Source organism: Castanea sativa, chromosome 9 (assembly GCF_040712315.1).
Source record: "Castanea sativa cultivar Marrone di Chiusa Pesio chromosome 9, ASM4071231v1".
In the NCBI taxonomy this organism is placed as follows: Eukaryota; Viridiplantae; Streptophyta; class Magnoliopsida; order Fagales; family Fagaceae; genus Castanea; species Castanea sativa.
In genome coordinates, this window is record NC_134021.1 from 44,415,782 (window position 1) to 44,438,368 (window position 22,587).

General features: G+C 39.6%; 1 protein-coding gene across 1 annotated transcript; it reads right to left on the minus strand.

Annotated features, from left to right (window-relative positions):
- Window positions 1-20,680: 20,680 nt before the first annotated feature.
- LOC142609278 (uncharacterized) lies at window positions 20,681-21,388 on the minus strand. Its single transcript, XM_075780857.1, has one exon. The coding sequence runs from the start codon at window positions 21,386-21,388 to the stop codon at window positions 20,681-20,683; it is 708 nt and encodes a 235-aa protein (XP_075636972.1).
- Window positions 21,389-22,587: the final 1,199 nt, after the last annotated feature.

A 22,587-nucleotide genomic window follows, 5' to 3' on the forward strand; every position in this document is an offset into this window, starting at 1 on the left:
GTGTCAAGTTTGACTTGCCCCAATGACAGTCTTCCCGACCTCCACTATAGGTGATTTTGGCCTTGATACAAAGCTTGCAACCCATGATTTCTAACGAGACCCACATTTATATACTTTTTATAAATGGTTGGGAAGTTGCATACGTAATCCTAAAATCACAAATTAAAACTATGTTTAAATGTTTTAATTTCTTTTACTAATTTCTCATTTCTTGATATTATATTCATTTTAAGTCCGATTTAGACATATGAGTAATTGGAAAGGCCGAAATAATTTCACCATGCTTTCAATGGAGGTTAGTTTGATGTCCAACAGTCAAATATTTGGCTAGTGCATACAAGTGTATATTTCATTAAAGAAAATGATTTTAAAGAAATTGCAAATAAATTAAAAAGAAAAAAATAAATAAAGCAAAGTATAAAGTATAGAAATACTAAAATTAGATGTGTCCCCAGGGAAATCTATACACCCTTCTAGAGGGTGCTAGATAATATGGTCCATGTGTGTGATATACCACCATTATATAATGCTAGAATGGTGTTGTTTATTGATAAGTGATGGGAAGCATGATTCAGCAACAAAAAAAGAAGTGATGGGTACGTCCGTGTTTGACTTTTGATAAAAAGAAGGCGCGTAGTAGTAATGATTATTGAAGATATAGCTAGTTACGTTGTTGAGTGGATAATATGGCACATCGAGGTTGAAAACGGAAAAGTTGGTAAAAAGAATATATGGTGGAATGAATCTGTTCCTAGTACAATTAAGTGCAAAAATGGAACTTAAGCAAAAACTTTAAAAGACTCAGCAATCAGCAATCAGCAATCAGCAATCAGCAATCATAGAGTGGAAAAAGGAAAAAAAAAAGGGTGCAGACTTTTTTTTAAGTAGTCCTAATTTCTAGAAAAAAATTGTATTTTTTATTTTATATATATAATTTTTATTTTGAAAATTTAATTTATAAGTAAATAAATTAATATAAAAATTGAAAGAAAAGTGATCATATTTTTTAGATAATATTTTAGTGAGAGTTAGAGTTACATTTTTACCAAATTATCCTTTAATTTTGTCTCTACTTAAATATAGAAATGTAAGAATAATTTTGAATTAAAAATAAGAATCTAAATAAAAAAATTCACTCCAATAATAATATTGATAAAAATATAGTTGGTAACTTGGTGGCCCATTCTGTCTGTACAGATACTGATTCAGCAAAATCAAAATGGATTGGCATACAGCCGTGAATTCCCTCACAATTTTTATTTATTTTTTATATTTAAAGGTTGAGATTTAAAGTTGTAAAATGCAACTTTAAATCTAACTATCCATATTAATTGCATCAGGTGGTACATCCGATATAGATTGTGGCTCGTTCTGTCTGCAGTCTGTACAGATACTGATTTATCATTCGACCACCATCTAGCAGTGCCCTACCCCAGATAAAAGCTATTTAGTATTTACTGCACCTTTCTATGACCGACCAACTCTCTCACTCTATAAGAATAACAACCAACCAAGCACCCCCCACTTTCTTCACAGAAGAATTTTCTGAAACCATCTCTTCCTCTAAATTAAGATGCTACCACCTTGGAATATGCTTTTCGTATTGCTTTTTCTGATAAGCATGCATTCACTACATGAGGGTGAGGCTACCAATATGATGAAGAAAAACCAGGTCTTTGGTCCACTGCAGCCTCAAGTCCCTCCAAACTCTCTGCCTGTGCCCGATTCTCCCAAGACCGGCGACACCTGGTTCGGCAAAATGGCCTTGGCAAGTGATTTTCCTTTGCTACGCCGAGAGCTTCTTAAGGGTTATTCTCACCCATCTGCTCCGAATCCAGACACCTATATCCCAGCTTCAACAAGCACTTCAACCAAACACATAGCTGCACCTGCACCATCGCCGGAGTTTCGTTTCCAACGCCGGAAACTTCGTAAGGGTTATACTCAGCCATCTGCTCCGAATCCAGACACCCATATCCCAGCTTCAACAAGCTCTTTAGCCAATCACAGAGTTACACCTGCACCATCCCCAGTACTGTAAGAGTGTCCTCCGCCTCATGCTATGACCTAGCCCCCCACATGAACATATATTCCCTATCTTTTCTTTATTACCATAATATAGTACTCGTATTCAAAAAAGAAAAAGCATTAGCAGACATATATGTAACTGTTTTGGTTCAACTGATGTTTTTTATGGATCATATATGTATGTCATGATGATATGAACTGGGGTTTATCTTGAACTGTGGGGTTTATATATATGTGTATGTGTGTTTGGTTAGCTGCATCACCTTTCAAAGATCAAAGGCTTAGTCTTCTTAAGCTATAAAGTTTTATATTACGAAATTCCAAAATTTGATTCTTTTTCTCTTATCTACTTCATAGCAAATCTGTTTGACAGCCGAGAAAATTGAGGGAAATAAAGGAAATTTAAAGTCTAGGCCAGACCACAGCGTTAGAGTACTAAATTGCTTTCCCAATCTTTTCTCAGCAGCCAAAAAAACGCCATATTAACAAATCTAAATCTAATAGAACAAGAGCAGCCAATCATATTTCTCAGAAAAATAGTTCAGTGCAATTTAAGTGTGATTTGAGTTAAAGTTGGTTGAGATGTAGGGCAGTTTTGTATTTTGTATTTTTGGGAACAACAAACACACCCTAAACTAAAATCTAAACGACAGCTTAGAGAAGCTTGGGGAGGTCGGCGACCATGCAGCATTGCAATGATGTGGGTGTCACATATATACGTGACATATAATCCCTTGTACTCAAAACTTGTACATGTACCATACAATATTTTAATTCATGAAACGATTAAATCTTCATTAAATATGTGTTTATCTGTTAACCTTTTGTAAGATGTTCAATAAGCCTTTCCAATACCAAAATACCATATATATGACTCACATGCATGAGTGGAGCAAAGCTAGTCCTCTAAACCAAATATTAACAATATCCATATCTTATGATAATATTCTTTTTATAGACAAAAATCCTCAGTTCAAACAAATTTTATAGATAACTTTTTTAAGTACTAAAATACCATCTTTAATTCACATGAAGGGATTTTTTTAATTTTTTTTTATAAAAATTTACCAAAAATTTAAATTGCCATAAATTGTTTTTAAGAAAATGATAAAAATATTTTTAATAACCTTAAACAAATTATATCTGCTAGAACAATGCCAACACAAGAGGGTACCAACTAGCAAGTATACACATTGTGAGGAGTGAAAAAACCTAAGTGGGTATTTGGGTCTTGGGCTTTATCAATGGGCGCTAGTTCGTTCTTGATTAAAGGCTTTTAGGGTCATGAGTTGGCTCACAAGCCGAGGGCCCGAGGATTCATCCGAGGAAGAGTCACTCTTCGGACAGACCAGTGATTACTTGGAGATTCACTAGATAGATCAGGGAAGAGTTCTGGAAAGACTGTAGGTTACAGAGGGAATCCAAATACCCTCTAGACATTTCGGTGTAAGAGAAATATCTCAGGAAAAGGCTGCTGCCTCCACATTAAAGACCCTGCACCTACCTCCCTGGCCGCATTAATGGGAAAGTGACCCCTGAACAGTGGAGTTCAGCCTTCTAGCTAGTATTTAAAGATTTCAAGAAGGTGGTAGAAAGAGAATTTTGGGTGACACGTGGATAAAGGGAGAAGGAAAGAAAGTATTTAAGGGGAGAAAGGGGAAGCAGGGAGGGAGGTTTTTTTTGGGAAAAAGAACTCAAGAAGGACTAGAAGCTGTAATCTTTATAAGAAAAAAGAGGAATAATATACAAAGGGTCCTCGACCTACGTCCGAGGAGGTTCATTTTTCTCTATTTGTCCATTGTTTATAAATATTGTAATATTTTGGCCCGTTCATGAAGTTTCGAGCACCATCGAATTAGATTGCGAACCCACACTCTACAAATTGAATTGTTTAAGGCTCATTGGGCCTGAGCCCACGTATATTTTTGGGTCCAAGTGCAATTGTGCACTTACACACATGTTCATTGAAAACCTCCGGACCAAATATTAACATTACAACCTAACATATGAAACCAACATTACCAGATGGAATAAAAAAAACTGCATTAATTAGAAAATGAAATTGAACGAGATTGATGCAATTGAAACTTGAAACTAAACAAAACCAAAATTGTAAGCAGCTAAGCCAAGCCAAGCCAAGCCACATGCCCAGCAAGTAGAGAGGAGTTTAGTCGCTCTCAGTCTCGTATTATCTTTGGTTGACATGGATAGATCCAAAAGTGAAATACCCACCCGTTTGACAATTGTTTTCACTTAACATCACTCAATTATTTTTACTGTTTTGTGGAACCCACACACTGACCCAAAGAAAACTTTTCTCTCCTTTTTTTTTTCCCCTGACTCTTACATCTTTCTTTGCCTCTCTCTCTCTCTCTCTCTCTCTCTTTTTTCTAGAACAGCTGCGGGATCGGGAGGTCGAGCTCGTGAAATCGACTTGCCTCTCCTTTTTTTTTTTCCCCTTCATCTTTCTCTGGAACAACTGCGACGAGGGAGGTCCAGCTCGTGAAATCGAAGTGATTGTTCTCCTTTTTTTTTTTTTTCTCTGGAACAAGTTTTGAGTACAAGGGATTATATGTCACATATATACGTGACACCCACATCATTGCAATGCTACATTCAAATTTCTCAACATCATGTGGTAATCCCTTGGGACTTGGTCACTTAAAATTTTACGAAAAATTATTAGATACTTCCGGAGTACCATAAATACGTACTCTCCCTCTCACATAAATAGTGGATCCCACCATGAATTTAATTAATGGGACCCACCATTCATGTGAGAGGAAGGAGTAGGCATTTATGGTACTCCGGGAGTACATAATAATTTTCCAAATTTTACAAGTCGAAATCCAAAAATTTCGCCATATGCCCAATTTTTTTTTTTAAATTAAAAAGAAAGCTCCTTTTATTGATTTAATTTTTTAAATATATTTTGTCGGCAAACACCTTTTTTTTTCTTGTCCTGTAGTTTCGGAGGTCTGGATACAGTTAAAAAGCAACAAAAAAGTGGAACCAAAAAGAAAAAAATAGAAAATAAAAAAAGAAAAGAAAAGGTTCACGGCGTTTTTTCCGCCCAACAAATCTAGAGAGATAAACAACAACAACGTTGAGAAATCCAAAATCCAAAGTTGAATTCATTTTATTTTAGATAGAGTAGATTTTTGTTTTTATACTTGTGGACATAATTTATGATGACTTATCACTTATTGCCATTCAAGAAAGCAAGGTTTGTATATCGAATTGCATAATACAGGTGAGTTTCAACATACACAAGTAATGGATGTGTGTTCAATATATATACACAGTAACACAGGTAATGATTATCTACTCAGGCCAGTGAACACATAAGAGCATCCACAGCAGTGGAGCTAAAAATTTAGCAATTTAGCTCCACCAAAAGTTACTTTATCTATTTTATCTACACACATGCTGCAGCAGTGGATCTATTTTAGTTTTCAACATAATAAAATAATATAAACATCACAATAAAATAATATATCTACCACAATAAAATAATACATCTCACTACAATAAAAATACCACAATAAAAAAGTAATGTGAACGCAAAATAAAAAATTAATTTTTTTTAAACATGAACAGCGCATCTATCTATAGATGTGCATCAGAAGAATGAACTAAAAAAAATAGATTTAACTCCACTGCTGCATGCTTCTTTTTGGTGTTTTGGTGGAGCTAAAATAGCTATATAGCTATTTAGCTCCACTGCTGCAAGTGCTCACTGGTAACATCACATTGACAACCTCGTGGTCCCCATTCATTTGCTTTTGAATTTTGACAACCTTGTGGACAAGCCCACCCAAAAAAAAAATTATCCTGACAAATTAAATCGTGACATTTTAATTTGAACTCTTTTTTTAATTAAAAGATAGAAAAACTTTAACTCTGATTAAAGACTATCTATACGCACGACTATATATTTACTAAAAATCATTAATTGTTTTTAAAGAAAAACGTTAATAGAGTAGCTCATTTGGTCGGAGGAAGTAGTTGTCTTTTCTCAATATTAGAGTACAAAACACAAGAAGATAACCAAAAAAAAAAAAAAAAACAGAAATAATAAATAGTGACAATATTTTTTAATATATATAAACATGGTGTTTAGAATATCATGATTAATTTATAAAGTCTAGGGTTTAAAATGACAATTAAATTATGGTTTAATTTGTAACATGAGATAACCTTTGGGGTTTCTTTTAGGGATTTCCCCAAAATTTTATTTTGATCCATGACATAAATATAAGGTTTAATTATTATTTTTGATTTTTTTTAAGAGAGTTTCAACCATCAAAAACTTCATCAAGGTAAGTGAAACCCACATTATTTTTGATTCTTAATATTTGTTCCATGTGTCAAAATTTTCTTTTAATATTTTAAATGTGTTGATTTAATAATTAACACTTTGATATTATGTCAAACTAGTCTCTACTCTTAGAGCATCAATGTGACTAGAGTATCCGCTGAGAGAGAGAGAGAGAGAGAGAGGGAGAGATTATAATATATGGGGCCACAAAGCTGACAATTTTCCCATAGTTAGGTGCTTCTGTTTCTGTGAACAAAATCAGAAGCGAAGGCCATGGAAGAGGCTACGCTCTTTGCATGGGATGTAGGAATCAGTGTTTCTCATGCTCTTGTGGACTCGGCAAATGCTTAGATTACTATTGCTAGTCTTGTCGCTGGGACCCACTCAAAGCTACAGGAGTTTCGTTCCTTTGAAGTTTCACACGTCAAGAGACAAGCCAGCTTTCCCGCACATGCTTTAGCTGCATATGCCAAGGATATTGATTTGCTTGTATCATGGATGGAGGAATGCCCACCATTCATTCAATCACAAGTGTTTCATGGTGCTTTGTCCTTATCTTCTTATTAATAAAAATCCCATATTTCTCATTAAAAAAAAAAAAAAATCAAAGCTTCCGTGGGAGAGTGAACTGGGTCTCATTCTCACACTTCATTTTCATTCGAGATTTATTGCTTACGTATTATTTAAACCAACGTTCCACTTGTTCATTTACGTATCATTTTCGTTCCACTTGTTCATTTACGTTCCACTTGTGCACCAATATACTATACTATTCCTATAAGGCACACAATTAATTTCATTGTCATTATCAGCATATTGAGTTGGGTGAATACAAAGATTTTTCCCAATCTATCACCCATTTAAACAATTAATAATAATAATAATAATAATAATAATAATAATAATAATAATAATAATAGAAAATAATTGCTAAAAGTAATCAACGACTAATAGAACTAAAAATTTGACAGTAATATCTTTCTTATCCAAACAATTTTCATTTAGAACATAGAGTTGTGGCTTAAATAAACTACGAATCATGTTCTACTGAATTACTAACAAGCAATCCATAGAAGCACAAATAAGCTTACATTCCAATTGAACAGGACATCATTTGGTAATTATAAATTATCCGTTAGAGTGGTAGGCTAACAAAACTTCTAAAACTCTGGAATGAAGTAGGAAACTATAAGAAGTTTACACAAGATAAAAATACCTTAGATTAACAAAACAAAATGGATAAGACTGTTATTTTGATTAAATGAAGTAAAATGACTACATATACATACAGTAGTAAAGTAGAAGCTTATCTTCTACCACAAAAAAGGTAGAAGTTTAGCTTTTCATTGAATTCGGTGACTCAACAAGTACTACCCACTACTACCTACTAACTTAATTTGAGAAATTAAAGCGAAAGCTACAGTTAAGGAATTGTTACCAACAAAGAATAAAGGCCAATCTGTAAAGAGAAAACATTCTATCAGGCTGTGGCGTAAAACCAGTGTTTTACGCCAGCCAATAGACTCCTGCCATGTGGACAATATTAAGTTCTCACTTAAATCCCTCTCCAAATAGAGAATGAAGAAAGAAAACCACAACCCTCTCAGAAAAAAGCTCAATTCGAATTGTTTGTATGTACCTCATTTTCATAGCATTCCAATCTGCCTCAAACGAGGCAGCAATCGAGGCCATAGCCTGCCACGTCATCAACCACAACCATAAGAAACCAAAACACAAACACAAACAGAGCAAAATTCATGAGACTCCAAAGAAACCCATAAACCCAGAAAAACCCATCAATAATTTGAAATCCAAATTGGGGAAAAGGGAAAATCATGAAAAACAAACCTTTGGATCGTGGCACACGGCGGCTCTGGTATGTTTCCAAGCTCCACGTACAGCTCTGGCGACCTTTGTGGTGGTGAGCTTCAATGTGTGGTGTGGTGGAGGTTTGAGCAAGGAAAGATGGAAGAGGGAGGAAGCTTTTGTCTAAGGGTTATAGGTTTTCTTAATCCGTTTTCACGCACAGCTTCGAAGAACTCTGTGGCGGTAACTTCGGTGTGTGGTGTGGTGGAGCTTTTGTCTGAGGGCTTGGCGGTGAGCTTTTGTCTTAAAGGGTTGTGGTTTTCTTTCTTCGTTCTCTGTTTGGAGTTTGTTTGGAGAGGGATTTAAGTGAGAACTTAGTATTATCCACGTGGCGGGAGTCTATTGGCTGGCACAAAACACTGGTTTTACGCCACAGCTTGATAGAATGTTTTCTCATCTCTTAATAATCTTGAACAAGACAACAGCCATCCGTATTGCAATGACGATGAAAATAATTGGCATAAAATAAACAAAAAAGATTGACAGCAGCCCTGTTTGTTTCAAGGCAAGCATTTGCAATTGACCGAAACCCTGTACAAAAGATTAATAGTAAAATTTTAATTCAAAAAATTAATTAAACAAAACAATGTTACTACTAGGACTACTGAAATCAGTGGGTTGAGGGGACCAAATCAATTTAGTCCTACAATTGTTTTTACAATTTGTTCAGGAAAGATGGGATGCAAAAGGGCATATATAGATAACTTTTATCTAAGCATCTATTAGGTCCAAGGAGGTTATTGTAAATATCACTCTTGTTGTTTAGGTGTTTGAAAGTTTAGAAATTAGAGAAATAGGATTGAAGAAGAAACTAGACTAAAGTTTAATTGTGAGATAATGGGAGAATGAGATAAAACAAGGAATTATTTAATAAGTGAGAGTGAGAGAATTGAGATCGAGAAGGAACTAGGGAGAGAATTATAAAGAATTCAAGAGAGAAAGGTCCAAGCAGATGAATCACTATTCACTAATGAGAATAGAGTTACAAGTTGAGTATTTATACAGGGACTTGCTCCAATCCTGATGGTTGTTCATTTAGCACTTGTTCCTCAACCAATAGCAATGCTGAGGAATCATAAAGGGTCAGTGGAAGCCTCATGATAAGTGTGAGGCTTGAGCAGTATAGCAAAGGCAATGTAATAATGATAGTTAAGTAACTGTGTAGGAATGGATCTTACCCGAGTTGAGTGACGAGGTAGAATGTCTTGTGCAAGATCTTCAGGCAGAGCAGGAGCAGGGGACCCAAGCTTAGGGTTGGGTACCTCGTCTTCGACCTGTTCATCTTCCCCCTGGGAAATCTGTGGTTGGTTGTAAGTGGATTTACAAGATTAAAACTCGCTCTGATGGGTTCATTGAGTGCTACAAAGCTTGTCTTGTTGCAAAAAGTTTTACACAGGGGTATGGGATTGATTATGAAGAGACCTTTGTTTCAGTTGCTCGTATCTCATATGTTCGTGCCCTCTTAGTTGTTGCTGCTGCTAGTAAATGAGATCTTTTCTAGATGGATGTCAAAAATGCATTCCTTAATGGGGATTTAAGTGAAGAAGTTTATATGTAACCTCCTCCTAGTCTCTCTATTGAATCAAATAAGGTTTGTCATCTTTGACGTGCACTTTATGGCCTTAAACAAGCTCCAAGAGCTTGGTTTGCTAAATTCAGCTCTACCATCTCTCGCTTGGGTTACATGGTCAGTCATTATGATTCTGCCTTATTTCTTCATCGCATTGACAGAGACACTATTTTACTTCTTCTGTATGTGGTTGATATGATCATAATTAGTGATGACCTCAGTGGCATTCAAGAACTCAAGAATTTTCTCAGTCAGCAGTTTGAGATGAAAGATCTTGGACATTTCAACTACTTCTTGGGTCTTGAAATCACTCATTCTACAGATGGACTTTACATTACTCAAGCCAAGTATGCGTTTGAACTCTTGTCTCGAGCTGGACTCACTGATAGCAAGACTGTTGACACTCCAGTTGGGCTTAATGCGCATCTGACTCCCTCAGGGGGGAAACCATTGTCTAATCCCTCTTTACAGACGCTTGGTTGCCAGCTTAGTTTATCTCACTGTTACTCATCCAGACATTTCCTATGTTGTTCATCTAGTAAGTCAATATCTGTTTGCTCCACGATCGACTCACTATGCTGTTGTTCTGCGTATTCTTCGATACCTAAAGGGCACTCTCTTCCATGGTCTTTTTTATTTTGCTCAGTCCCCTCTTATTCTCTGTGCATTTTTTGATGCTGATTGGGCAGGAGATCCTCCTGATCGCAGTTCCACCACTAGTTATTGCTTTCTTCTTGGTTATTCTCTGATTTCTTGGCGAAGCAAGAAACAAACTATGTGGCCGCTCCAGTACTAAAAGACAATATCGTGCCCTTGCTAATACCACATCTGAGCTCATTTGGCTATGATGGCTTTTCAAAGACTTACATGTGTCTACATCCTCTGGTACTCCACTTTATTGTGATAACCAGAGTGCCATTCATATTGCACACAATGATGTCTTCCATGAACAGACTAAACACATCGAGATCGGTTGTCATTTTATCCGTTATCATCTTGTCCATGGTGCTCTCAAGCTGATCTCAGTCTCTTCTACAGATCAACTTGCAGATATCTTCACCAAGTCACATTCTAAGGGACGCCTTCGTACTTAGGTTGACAACTTCAAGTTGGTTTCGCATCCACCTTGAGTTTGAGGGGGTTGTTAATGTGTATAATATTATGGGCTTTAGGCCCAACTAGATTACTTGTATAATACACATTCTTGTACTACACTCTTACTTGTACTGCCCTCCTATACCTCCTATATAAAGGCATTCATGTATATTCTTTCACTGAGAAATACAATATAATTATTCAGTATTTCTAACAGAAATAAATTAAAAAAAAAAAAAAACTTGGCTTAAACTTGGGGATCAAAATATTGGGTTCTTCCATAGAGTCCATTAGATGTTTACTAAATGTAGACGGTGTCAAACTGGAAGACCTTAAAGCAATTAAAGAGTTGGTTATGTCCTATTACAAAAAAATATTGGGCCAACTTCCCTCTTAGCTCTATAATTTAGATATTGCAAGGATCGCTAATTTTTTACCCATACAATTTTCTTGCGGGCAAAAGGAACTATTGCAGGGTGGGGTAACTGCTTATGAAATTAGGGATACCATCTTCTCAATGAAGGATGACAAAGCCTCTGGTCTATATGGGTTTTCTGCACTCTTCTATAAAAGATCATGACCCATTGCTAAGGAGGATGTCACTATGTTGTGAACTAGGATAATTTAATGAATATAAAAGATAGTCAATTCAAAATGACCAATCTCCTGAAGTTAAGAGAGAAAATAGACATGTTTGGTTAATTTTCTGCTTGATTCTCATTAATGCATTTAATGTATGAGAAATACTATGTCCACAACATTTTCACAACAAATCTTAAGTGGCAGGTTGTTACTGGTTGTTATTGTTGGGATAAAAAAATAATCTCAGTGATAGGTTCAAATTTAAACCAATAACAACTAATCACCTATGATTTATTGTGAAAATGTTGTGAACGTAGCACTTCTCTTTAATGTGCACAAATAGCCAAGGATGAGATAACCTCATTAACAAATCCTAAAACATGCGAACTAATCCTATCCTAAAACATAGGAATCAATTTGAATACAAGCAAATAACAATACTAATCTACTGATACCTTATTCAGATAAAGATTTATCACTAAGTCTAAATTTAAATACTTCAAATTCAAATAACAATTTATCTTGAATATCATCTTAGGTCATAACACACTAATTCTGTATTATCCATCTTCAACACATGGAGGTTGCTCAAAGAGGTTAATTCAAGTTCAACCATCACTACTTTGGTGCCTAAAGTTCCAAACCTTCAAAAATGGGGACTTTAGGCCTATATCTTGCTGCAACCCGATATACAAGTGCACTACCAAGATTCTTGCTAGTAGACTTATTCCTTGCTAATATGATTAGAAATAACCAGACAACACTCAGTCCTAATAGGTGCATTGCAGAAAATATTGTTCTTGCTCAAGAATTGGTGAATAACTATGACAGGTAGATGGGTATTTTCCAAGATGCATTACAAAGGTGAATCTCATGAAGGTATATGAATATATGATTCCATCCATTTGGACTTTGCATTGTTTAGCTGCCATTGGACTCACCTGAGAAGTTTGTGGCATAGGTTAAAGAATTCATCTCTTATCCCTCATTCTTAATAGCAATCAATTGAAGTCTAGTGGGTTTCTTTAACAGGGGTAAGGGTCTTGCTATTTTCCTTTAGAGAGGTACTGATGGTCTTGTATAGAATGAAAAAGCGGCTTGGGATGTTGTTTGTTTTCCAAAAAAGGAAAGTGGTCATGTCCTTAAAAGGGTGGAGGAATGGGATAAGGCGGCCATTATGAAATTCATATGGCTTCTCTTCAACCAAGCTGAATCCTTATGAGTTGCATAAGTCAAGTTGCAGATTCTTAAAGGCCAAAGTTTCTGTTGTGTTAGGAGCTTGCATGACTGCTCTTGGGGGTGGAGGAAAATTTTAAAGCTCAGGACCTATTTAGGCCTCTCTAGGACAAGTTTGGTCATAGAATGGTCTATGAAGCTGCTAGCGTTGTGAATGCCAAATTAGCTAGTGTCATGAATGGTAGAAAATTAATTTGGGGCCCTGTTAGGTCAAAAAACCTGGTTTTTATCCTACACAAGTTGCTTTTGATCAAATTTGGGATAAAAACAAGGCTTGGTGGATTCCTTCAAGAATAGGGCCCTTCATTGTTGCTAGTGCTTGGGATTAAATTAGGTAGGATTGTCCTAAAGTAGAATGGTGGAAAGTTATTTGGTTTCCTAAAGTTATACCAAGATTTGCTTTCATCTCATGGTGGAAAGTTAGAACTAATAACAATTTACCGCTTTAGATTTATTGTGAAAATATAATGAAAATATTGTAAATACAAGAATCCAATCTAAATTATATTTTCTGTGTCTAGTACGGCTCCTTTGCTCTACTTCGACCAAATCAATTGATTTCAAGATTGTTTTAGGTTGAACGGCAAATAATCAAAGAAAAAAAAATTTATATAAATAATTGACAAAAATAAGATCAATGAATTGCTGAACACAATTAATTGGGGTTTCCTCTATCCAAAAGACATCTGTATCAATAACTCTAGCATACTTGGCTAAGAAAAAAAATTTGAGTGTCTCAAGCAAGGGAAATTATTGGAACCTCCTGAATGGTCCTTTTTGCTCCTCCCATCTAATAAAAAAGTGCCACTTAGTTTAAATTTATGACTCAGCTACACATCACCACTGATTTTCAAAATCAATTAGCCTCGGCTGTGTGGAATAAAGAGCTTTGAAAACCTGCTTAAAAATAAAGTAGGTCCTTCAAATTGATGTAAAACAATTGACCAATTAATTAGGCCAAAAGCATTGATACCAAAACATGAAACAATCATCGTGAGATGTTCACTTGCAAGTGCATGTGCAAGGAAGGGAACACCGCTTTCTTGAAGTCTTTAATCTTGATGAGACGTATACGGCCTAAAAACCTTGTGTGGGCCTTTTTTGCAAATGTTGGGCAGGGCTGCCTGCCGCTACACTAGGGCCAAAGATTTCTAGATCAGGGAGTTGGGACCGGTCCAAGAGCAACCTTCTTTAGTTCAGCTTGTACGCAAACAATGCTCCTATTAATCAGACTTCGATCACAGGCCCATAGCAAGCAGAACTGTTACATCAGCTACGACAGGCAGATACAATAAGATAATAATAGAAAATTCCTTTAGGATTTAGATAAAATAAATAGTGAGCTTTGATAAGGAGTGCCCGTTTCACAAAATAGCAACAAAATAGTAAATATTGAATAAACAACCGCAAGCTTATTAAAAGAAATAAATGTCAGCCTATCGCGTTAAGTTATGCTGCTAAGTCTAAGTCAAGAAGGGGAACCACCTCTTCAATGTGACTAATCTCCACAAAAGGGGAAATTAGCTGCTTTGAAGGGGTGGACCTAAATGACTTGTATTTTACGAGATCTTTCTCCGTTACCAGAGAGCATGGGTTGGAGAGGAAGAGGGAGATTGACCCATCCGGTGCATGCCTACCGTTCTGTTCTCTCTGTTTTCTTTACTTCTTCTCTCTATTCCTTAGTTCTTTTCTCTCTTTCTTTTCGTTTTTTACTCTCCTTTCTCTTTTCTCTGATTCTTTCTCTCTTTTGTGTTCGTCTTTTATACTCACTGCCTTTTTTATTTTTATTTTATTCTAGCGATTATACCCTAGAGGTTGCCGTCCTTTTTTCTCCGTGCACAGCAAAGGTCCCTTATATAAGGCCAGCCGTAGCAGGCATTTATCATTTTAGCCCTTAACCATTTTTGTCTGGTGTGGGTGTTCTTGCCGACCATTATTGACTGGTCAGTCACCCAGCTAGCGCCATTACCTACGCTGGTCGTGCCATTTTGCTTCACCAAACAAAGAAAGCTCTTTCGTTTGTTTGTTTGTCATGGCATTTCTCCCTGCCACGGTGTAAGCACTCTCCTTCTCTCCCTCTCTTATGGCATGCACCTAATGGTTCCAACTCAGCTTTGCCTCTTTTGGGTGGTATGTCATCCTAGCAGGACATTGCCTCCAAAAGAACTTGAGCAAGAAACATGAAAATGAGTTTTTCCCCCTCCCACAACCAAACCGTGCCCTCTTACCTCTAACCCAAAACCTCACCATTTCCTGTATTGGCTGGGTACGGGCTAGTGGTGCCTAGGCCTTGCGCGTGCCTTACCTCCATGCTCATCCAAATTCTACCCGCTGCTCATGTGTCTACAGCGGTCTGAAGGTCAATCTGTCTAGTCTGCCATTCATCTTTGACTTCTTATGGCGTGGGTCGTATTCCTTGACTTCTCATTTATGGCTTGCTTCTTTTAGGGGGCTGGGCCTTGCCCAATTGTGGGCTATTCCGTGCTTTCAACCCCTGTTATTTGTTTCCTGCCACACCATTCTACTATGCTGGCCGTGAGGTTTGTCTGACCTAGAGGCGCTGGGTCTCTTTGGGCTTTGCTGCCCATGTCTTTGGGCTTTTCTTCCTACTGAGCTTCTAAAAAAATAAGCATCTACATTTAGCCCCTTGAGCATATGAAATGCTTTTGCAGTTCATATGTGAATAAAGACTTTCCTATTCCTTCAGTTTTCTTCTTCTTCTTTTTCTTCGTGGGCTTTTTTGAAAAGTGGACCCCAACTCATATATATATATATATATATATATATATATATATTCTTTTCCTGTCGTGAACAGTGTCGTCTCTTCAAATTTCTCAGTTTAGCAGTTATTCTGAAACATAGCCTCCGCTTCATTAACTTCTTCCCTTATCCGCTAGCTGACCCGTCGCATCTCTTTGCACCCTTCCCCATGGCGCGGGTATTTAAGACTAAGTCTTTTCAGATTTCAGGCATAAACACCCTTTCTCTTCTCTTTTCTCCTCAGTGTCTTCCTTCCTAATCCTTACAAATCGTCTCCCTCGACCAACCAATACACCATGACACCAACTAAAGGTCAAACCTTTTCTCGCCGTAAAGGAAAAGAGGTCGTTGACGATCTTGCTGCACGTGAGGTAGGCGAAGAGGTCGCCTATTCCAAGTTAGACCATTCCGATGAGGAAGTAGAATGGTGCGACCTTAACAGCGAGTGTGCCCCCCTCATAGATCCTTGGTATGATGTTCACGGCCACTTCCTTAAGGTTCCTAGTGACTATGTGCCGTTGCCGGCAAGCCGTGTGTGGCTTGCTCTTTGTCGGCGTAACCCTGATGTCTCTTGGGCTTCCTTGCCCTTTTCAATCTCCGATCTCTCTATCTGCCAAGGCATTTCACTCCCTGTACCCATCCACTTCGAGTTTGGGTCTGGTGCTACCTCGGGTTGGAAGGAGTGGGTAGACCGAGAGTTGTTAAACACAAACTTCATGGGTTTGCTTCAGCGGGCTGGCGTATTGAAGGCCATCGTTCAATCTCGTCGTTTTGGCCAATTTCAGGGACTTATTTAATCTCCGCCACTTAGTTCGCCGATGGTGCATCACTACCCACACCTTCTTTCTCTCCTACGGTGTGATCACTGTAACCTTGGAGGATGTGGCGAATCAGTTTTTCTTGCCCATTCTTGGCGATGTCGATCCTGCCACCCTTGAGCTTTCCCCAGAAGAAAAGGCCATAGAGGCCGAATTGAAGAAAAGGATGAGTGGTACCCACCGTCGAATTGAAGAAGAGGCCTATTCTGGATTGGTTCTCCTTCAAAGCTTTCCCCCACCGCTAACCGTGCTACCTTTGCCACATTCTGGTTATGCAAGTTTGTTTTTGGTTCTCACCCACACTATGCTGTGAAGCCTCTATACTTTCGTTTGGTCATTAAGATTTCTGCTGGGGTGAGTCTGCCGCTAGCATCCATGTTCCTGGGGCATCTGTATGTCCAATTAGACATCTTGCGGAGCGACGAGAGTCAAGCAGGTTCTTGTCACTTGATCACCACCTCTATTCACAATACCATCTTGCAGCACATGTTGTATGAATGTTGTGCCAAGCATTTGATAAAGTGTAGGCCCGTTCGCTTAGCTAAAGAGAAGTATAGTCTGTGTTCGAAGGTTATCACGGACTTCTGTGGCAGGTTTGATTCCGATTTTCCTTTGGCTTTTCGTTGGGCTGGTTTAAAGCCGATTGGGCATCCTATTGTTGAGTTCTTCGATAAAGGAGTTGGGTTTTCTTGGAGGGCGTATAGGAATTTAGGTACAGGTTATACATGTAAGGATTCTGTTATGGGTACATTTGCTGATGCTGTTGGCACTACCACCCTGCTGATTGACTTTGATGAGAGGGGTATAACGTATTTGGCAGCCACCAACGCTGGGTGGTTGCCGTATTTGGCTGATGAAGGTGTTAGGTTGGTACATTATCCTGCCAACCGTGTAAGGAGGCAATTCAGACTGGATTAGGACATTCCTAATGACATACTGCTTTTCAGTACACTATCTCTTTTCTTGTGGAGTCTCCCACTTCTATCCGACCTTTCCTGCGGCATACTGCTTTTGAGTTTTGGAGTCGGCACTTCATCACAGTTACTATTCCAGGCTCTCAGAGGGAAGGCATTTGCACTGCTACTATGCACGGGTACTGGCAGGCAGTGATGATTTCTTTTGAGAAGGAATTATTGGGCAGACGTGGATTTTCCCTCATCCCACCTGATGGGCTTGGCGCAGTTGTCTCTACCAATCCCTGCTTGCTTTTACCTTTTGCATTTGTACGGGCTTATGCTAGAAAACAAAGCCGTTCTACCATATTCGAGTGGGTCGAGGAGGAGAAAGGGTGGTACTGGCACGCTGGCGATTACCCTGCTGGCTGGGAAAAGAAAGTGAAAGTGACTAATATCCCTGTCCCAGTGAAGAAAAGTTCTATCAAGTCTAAGCCTGCAAAGAAGAAGGTAGGTAATGACTCTTCTAAAACTTGCTCAGATATTGTTCCCTTTGAAAGCGATTTGCCTCCTATGAGTAACATAGTATTAGAGAGCACCACTCCTCCTTCCGTTTGCACTCGTTCTAGCAAACGTTCCGCCGCAGGCAAGACCAGGCCTACCATTCCTCGGTCATCCACTGATGCTCCTCCCTCCAGCAGGACACGGGGTAGTAAAAGGAAAACTTCTCCTCCCAAAGCACTAGCCACTACTGAGCGGAGGGTATGTTATCTCTAACTCTCCCTCATTCTTTTTCATTCTTGTTTAGAATTCTTCTTGCGGTTAACCCATGCTGGATTGTTCCCTTCTCCTTATTTCTTCTCTTGCAGTCGAAGTACAAGGAAGACTCATCGGCTACCCATCCCATTCCGCTTGATGAGCCCGAGTTTGAAGTATGCCTTCTTCTTCCCTTTCCCTTATTTTTTTTTATTCGTGTCTCTAACCTTCATCTTTTGTTCTCTCAGGCTGATCCTAAGCCCATCTCTATGTATGGTCCGACGGCTGAAGAGATTTCTGCCTCCCAAGGTATTCTCATGGAGAGCTTCTTTGATGGGGCGGATGTGGCGTTTCTTGCTGCGACCTCTGCTACTCCTGTTGCTCCACAGGGAGTTCTGGCTGAAGGGGTCAGTGAGACCATTCCCATTCCTGCCGCGACACCCACATCCCAGGAAAAGGCTATTCCTGCTGCTGCTGTTCAGGCCGAGGCTGTTTCTCCGGCTGCGCCCCTTATCATCTCCACCGGTGATCCTTTCGCCTCTCTATCCCAGGCTGTGAAGGATGGCTCTTCTTTAGTGGTCACCCCTTGTCCTCTGAAGAGTCTGAGGATGTTCTAGAGGACTCTAATGATGAACCTGCCAAGAAAAAGAGGGTTTTCGAATCTGAAGGAGAAGAAGAAAGCTCTGGGCACGGAGTTGAATTCATAGGTATGTATCTCCATGTGTTGCCAAGTTTCTATTCCCTTCTTTTTTTTTTGTTATCTCTTCTTCATATATATCAGTGACACTCTTCCTGCTGTGGCCCCTCCCCAGTTATTTTGCATGTCCATTCTTTCTTATTGCAGAGACTTCTGAAGAGCAAGAAGTTGCAGCAGACAAAGATATGCTTACAGTTACTTCCTCAGCCACACCTGTAGCACCTGTTTCTGCTGTTCCCATAACCCCCACTCTCGCAGGCCCTGGTGAGTTTCTCTTTTCCTCTTCTCTTCATCATCTATTCACTGTGTGTTTCAATTTGCTTGCCTCACATATTCTTATTCCGCTTTCTACGCCTTCTGCCAGGTTCGCTTCCCACTGTCCCCTTTCAGTTTGAGGTGGGTAGCAGTTTTGCCGCGGTGCTAGATCCAGTGAGTGAGGCCACGACTTTCTTCACTCATTTCGACCAGCACAAGGTTAACGACCTCGATCCTGCAGATTTCTAGGGTTCCAGGCCTCCCTATGTCGACTTTTATGGCTTTAGGATACCTGAGAATTGCACTTCCCATCTCGTGGCGATTTACAGTAGTCGCGGTGACTTTATGCGAGAGTTTAGGTACGATCTTTCTACCAGGGTGCATTTTCTAAAGCTGCTAGGGAGTGTGATGAACAACATCTAGCATAACTTTGTTGACACTATTTCATCTGAAAGGATCCTGTAGTGAAGGGCAGCGATTCAGGAGCTTGTCAGTGTTTTGCTATAGAATTCATCTTGGACCATCTCCGTGAGATTGCTTGTGCCCTTTTTAGGAGGAGGGTTCAGTTTGCCATTGATGCCATTGACGCACGCCTTAAGATCCTGAAGAAGGAGATGGCAGACTTGGAGGGCCGTCGTGAGCGACTTGTTTCAAGCATTGGTGGTGCTAGCCGTTTTGGTGACCAGACTCTTATCTCTGGACTTCACTGATGATGATGTGATTCATTTCCTTTTCTGTTTAGTACTTCTTATGTTTCCCTTCTCTTCTCCCTTTTTTTTAGAACTTATTTGGCGGGTTTGCCATAGTTTGGGTTTTGTAACTATAAGATGCTACAATGGGTAATTGTTTCCTTTTCTTGCTATAGTTATGACATGGGCGTGCCATTGTCGCTGATGATTTTATAGGGCACCTCGAACCTTACTATTATATTTTCCTTGATAAAGTTTGCCACCGCTCCTCTCGTGGCTTTGCGAAGTGGCACTGCCTCTGCCCACTTGGTGAAGTATTCCATAGCAACCAAGATCCATATGTATCCACGCGATGGTGGGTTAACTGGCCCCACTAACTCAAGCCCCCAAGTATAGAATGGCCATGGGGTGACCATACTATGCAGTTGCTGTGGGTGGGCGTGAATCAAGTTAGCCTGTACCTGGTAGCTGTGGCATCTTTTTACAAATTCTACCGTATCCTTTTTCATAGCGGGCCAATAGTAGCCCATCTATAGCAGACACCTGTATAACTTCTTCTTTCCTTGGTGTTCTCCACATTCTCTTGCGTGTAGCTCCCTTATCATACTCCTTGCTTCCTCAGGGCCCAGACAATGTAGTGGGTCTCCATCATACCCTTTTTTGAAGAAGACCCCGTCGTGCAAAAAGCAACGTGTTGCTAGCCTTTTAAGCTTGTATCGCTCACTGTGTTTTTGTGGCAGGACACCTTCTGCTAAGTACTGAGTGAATAGCTCTCTCTAATCCTCGCCGACGAACACAGCGTAGCTTTCTTCCCTATTAGCCGCAAGCTGGCAGGTCCCACATTGGACTTGGACTCGGTTCTCGTCTTTTCCCATACTTGGCCAGTAAAAGCCTGCCCTTTGGAGCCCACGGTAAAGGTTGACCCACAAGCCTTGTCGTGTACCTCCTTCAGCTTTCTCTGGCTCTCTTCTTGCCCCACACATCTAGACAGGACCTCTCCTGGCATTCTGCGGTATAGTTCTCCTCCTACCAGAGCATATTCTTTTAGTACCTTAACTCCGCAGGCTCACCTCCTTTCATTAAGACCTCCCTTATGGGATTCCACCAATCCTCTTCACATTATTCCTCCTGGACCTTTTCCTTCAATATTTTCGATGATAGATTCTTTCCTCTTACTAACTTCGATCTTGGCACTTTCCCTTTCAAATACTATTTGTGAGCCAAACGCGGCTAGCACATTCGCGAACCGATTCTCGCCTCTTGGCGTGTGCTCTATTTCAAAGGTCGAAAACCTTTCCTCCATCTTCTGGGCCATTGCTCGGTAAGGGGCTAAGCTGGGTTCCTTTAAGGAGAAGCTTCCTTTGGTCTGGCAGACCACTAGGTTCGAGTCCCCTATCACTTTCAAGTGTTTGACCCCCATTTCAAGGGTCGTGGCTAACCTAGTTAGGTAGGCTTTATATTCTGCTATGTTATTTGAGCAAGGGAATTCCAGTTTGAATGATAGTGCTACAACCTTGTTTTCTTCATGGTACAAAACTACTCCTACTCCCCCTGATTGGGCAGTAGAAGGCCCATCAAATTTCATCAACCATCGTTTTCCGACTTCTTCCACCGCAGCTACCTCCCCTGGGACTTCATCATCAAGCAGGAATTCTTCTTCTCTTGAGAACTGTGCTAACAGGTCTACTATAGTCTGACTCTTTACTGCTTCGGGCGTTCCTGCCTTCAGATCATATTGTGACAATTGCAGCAACCACTGGGATATTCTGCCGGAGAGAATTGGTTGTTGCAATAAGGCCTTGATGGTGTGAGACTTAGTCATCAGCCATACTTCATAGGCCAGGAAATAGTGTCGTAACCTCTGCGAGGCATACACAATAGCCAAGCATGCCCTTTCTTCCCTTGGGTAGTGAGTCTCTGCGTCTTTTAGGGCTCAATTGATGTAATAAACTGGTTGTTCTACCCCATCTCCATCTTCCTGAGAAATCAGCGCACCCATGGCGTATTGGTTGGTAGCTAAGTACAACAACAGTGGTTTCCTGCAGACTGGAGCTTGCACGGTAGGGAGGTTCGTCATAATCTACTATAGCCTTTTAAAGGCTGCCTGCTGTACTTCCCTCCATGCAAAGCTTTGCCCCTTTTTTAGCAATTTTCCGAAGGCAGAGGTGATGGATGCCAGTCCGGGAATGAATCTTCGAATGTATGAGACCTTCCCCAAGAAACTTTTCAACTCCTTTATTGTGGCTGGAGGCTTCATAGTGGCTATGGCTGTAGCCTTGGTTGGGTCTACGTCTATTCCTCTGCTATGGACCAAAAAGCCCAAGAATTTCCCTGAAGATACTCCGAATGCGCATTTGAGCGGGTTCATTCTAAGCTTGAAAGTTCTACATCTTTCAAATACCCTCCTCAACACTTGAATGTGTTCTTCCCGCTTCTTTGACTTCACCACTATGTCATCCACATAGTCTTCTAATTTTCGATGCATCATGTCATGAAATATAGTCGTCATTGACCTTTGATAAGTTGCACTTGCGTTCTTTAACCCAAATGGCATTACTGTATAGTAAAAGTTGCCTATAGGTGTTCTGAAAGCAGTCTTCTCCGCATCCCTTGGTGCCATTCTGATCTGGTTGTATCCACTGAACCTGTCCATAAAGGAAAACATGGCATTTCCTGCTACAAAATCTATCAGTAGGTCCATGTTTGGTAGTGAGAATTCATCTTTTAGGCAGGCCTTGTTAAAATTTCTAAAATGTACACAGCACCTTATCTGCCCATTCTTCTTCTTCATTGGCATAATGTTGGATAACCAACGTGGATGCTGAATGGGTTTGATGAATCCTGCGGCCAACAGCTTCTGTACTTCCTTGGCTATTTGTTCCTCTATTTCAGTGTGGAAAATTCTGGCAGGCTGGGCAACTGGCCTGGCCTCTAGGTCCACATTTAGCACATGCACTACTAACTCAGGATCCAATCCTGGCATTTCATTGTAATTCCATGCAAAAACATCTTTGTATTCCT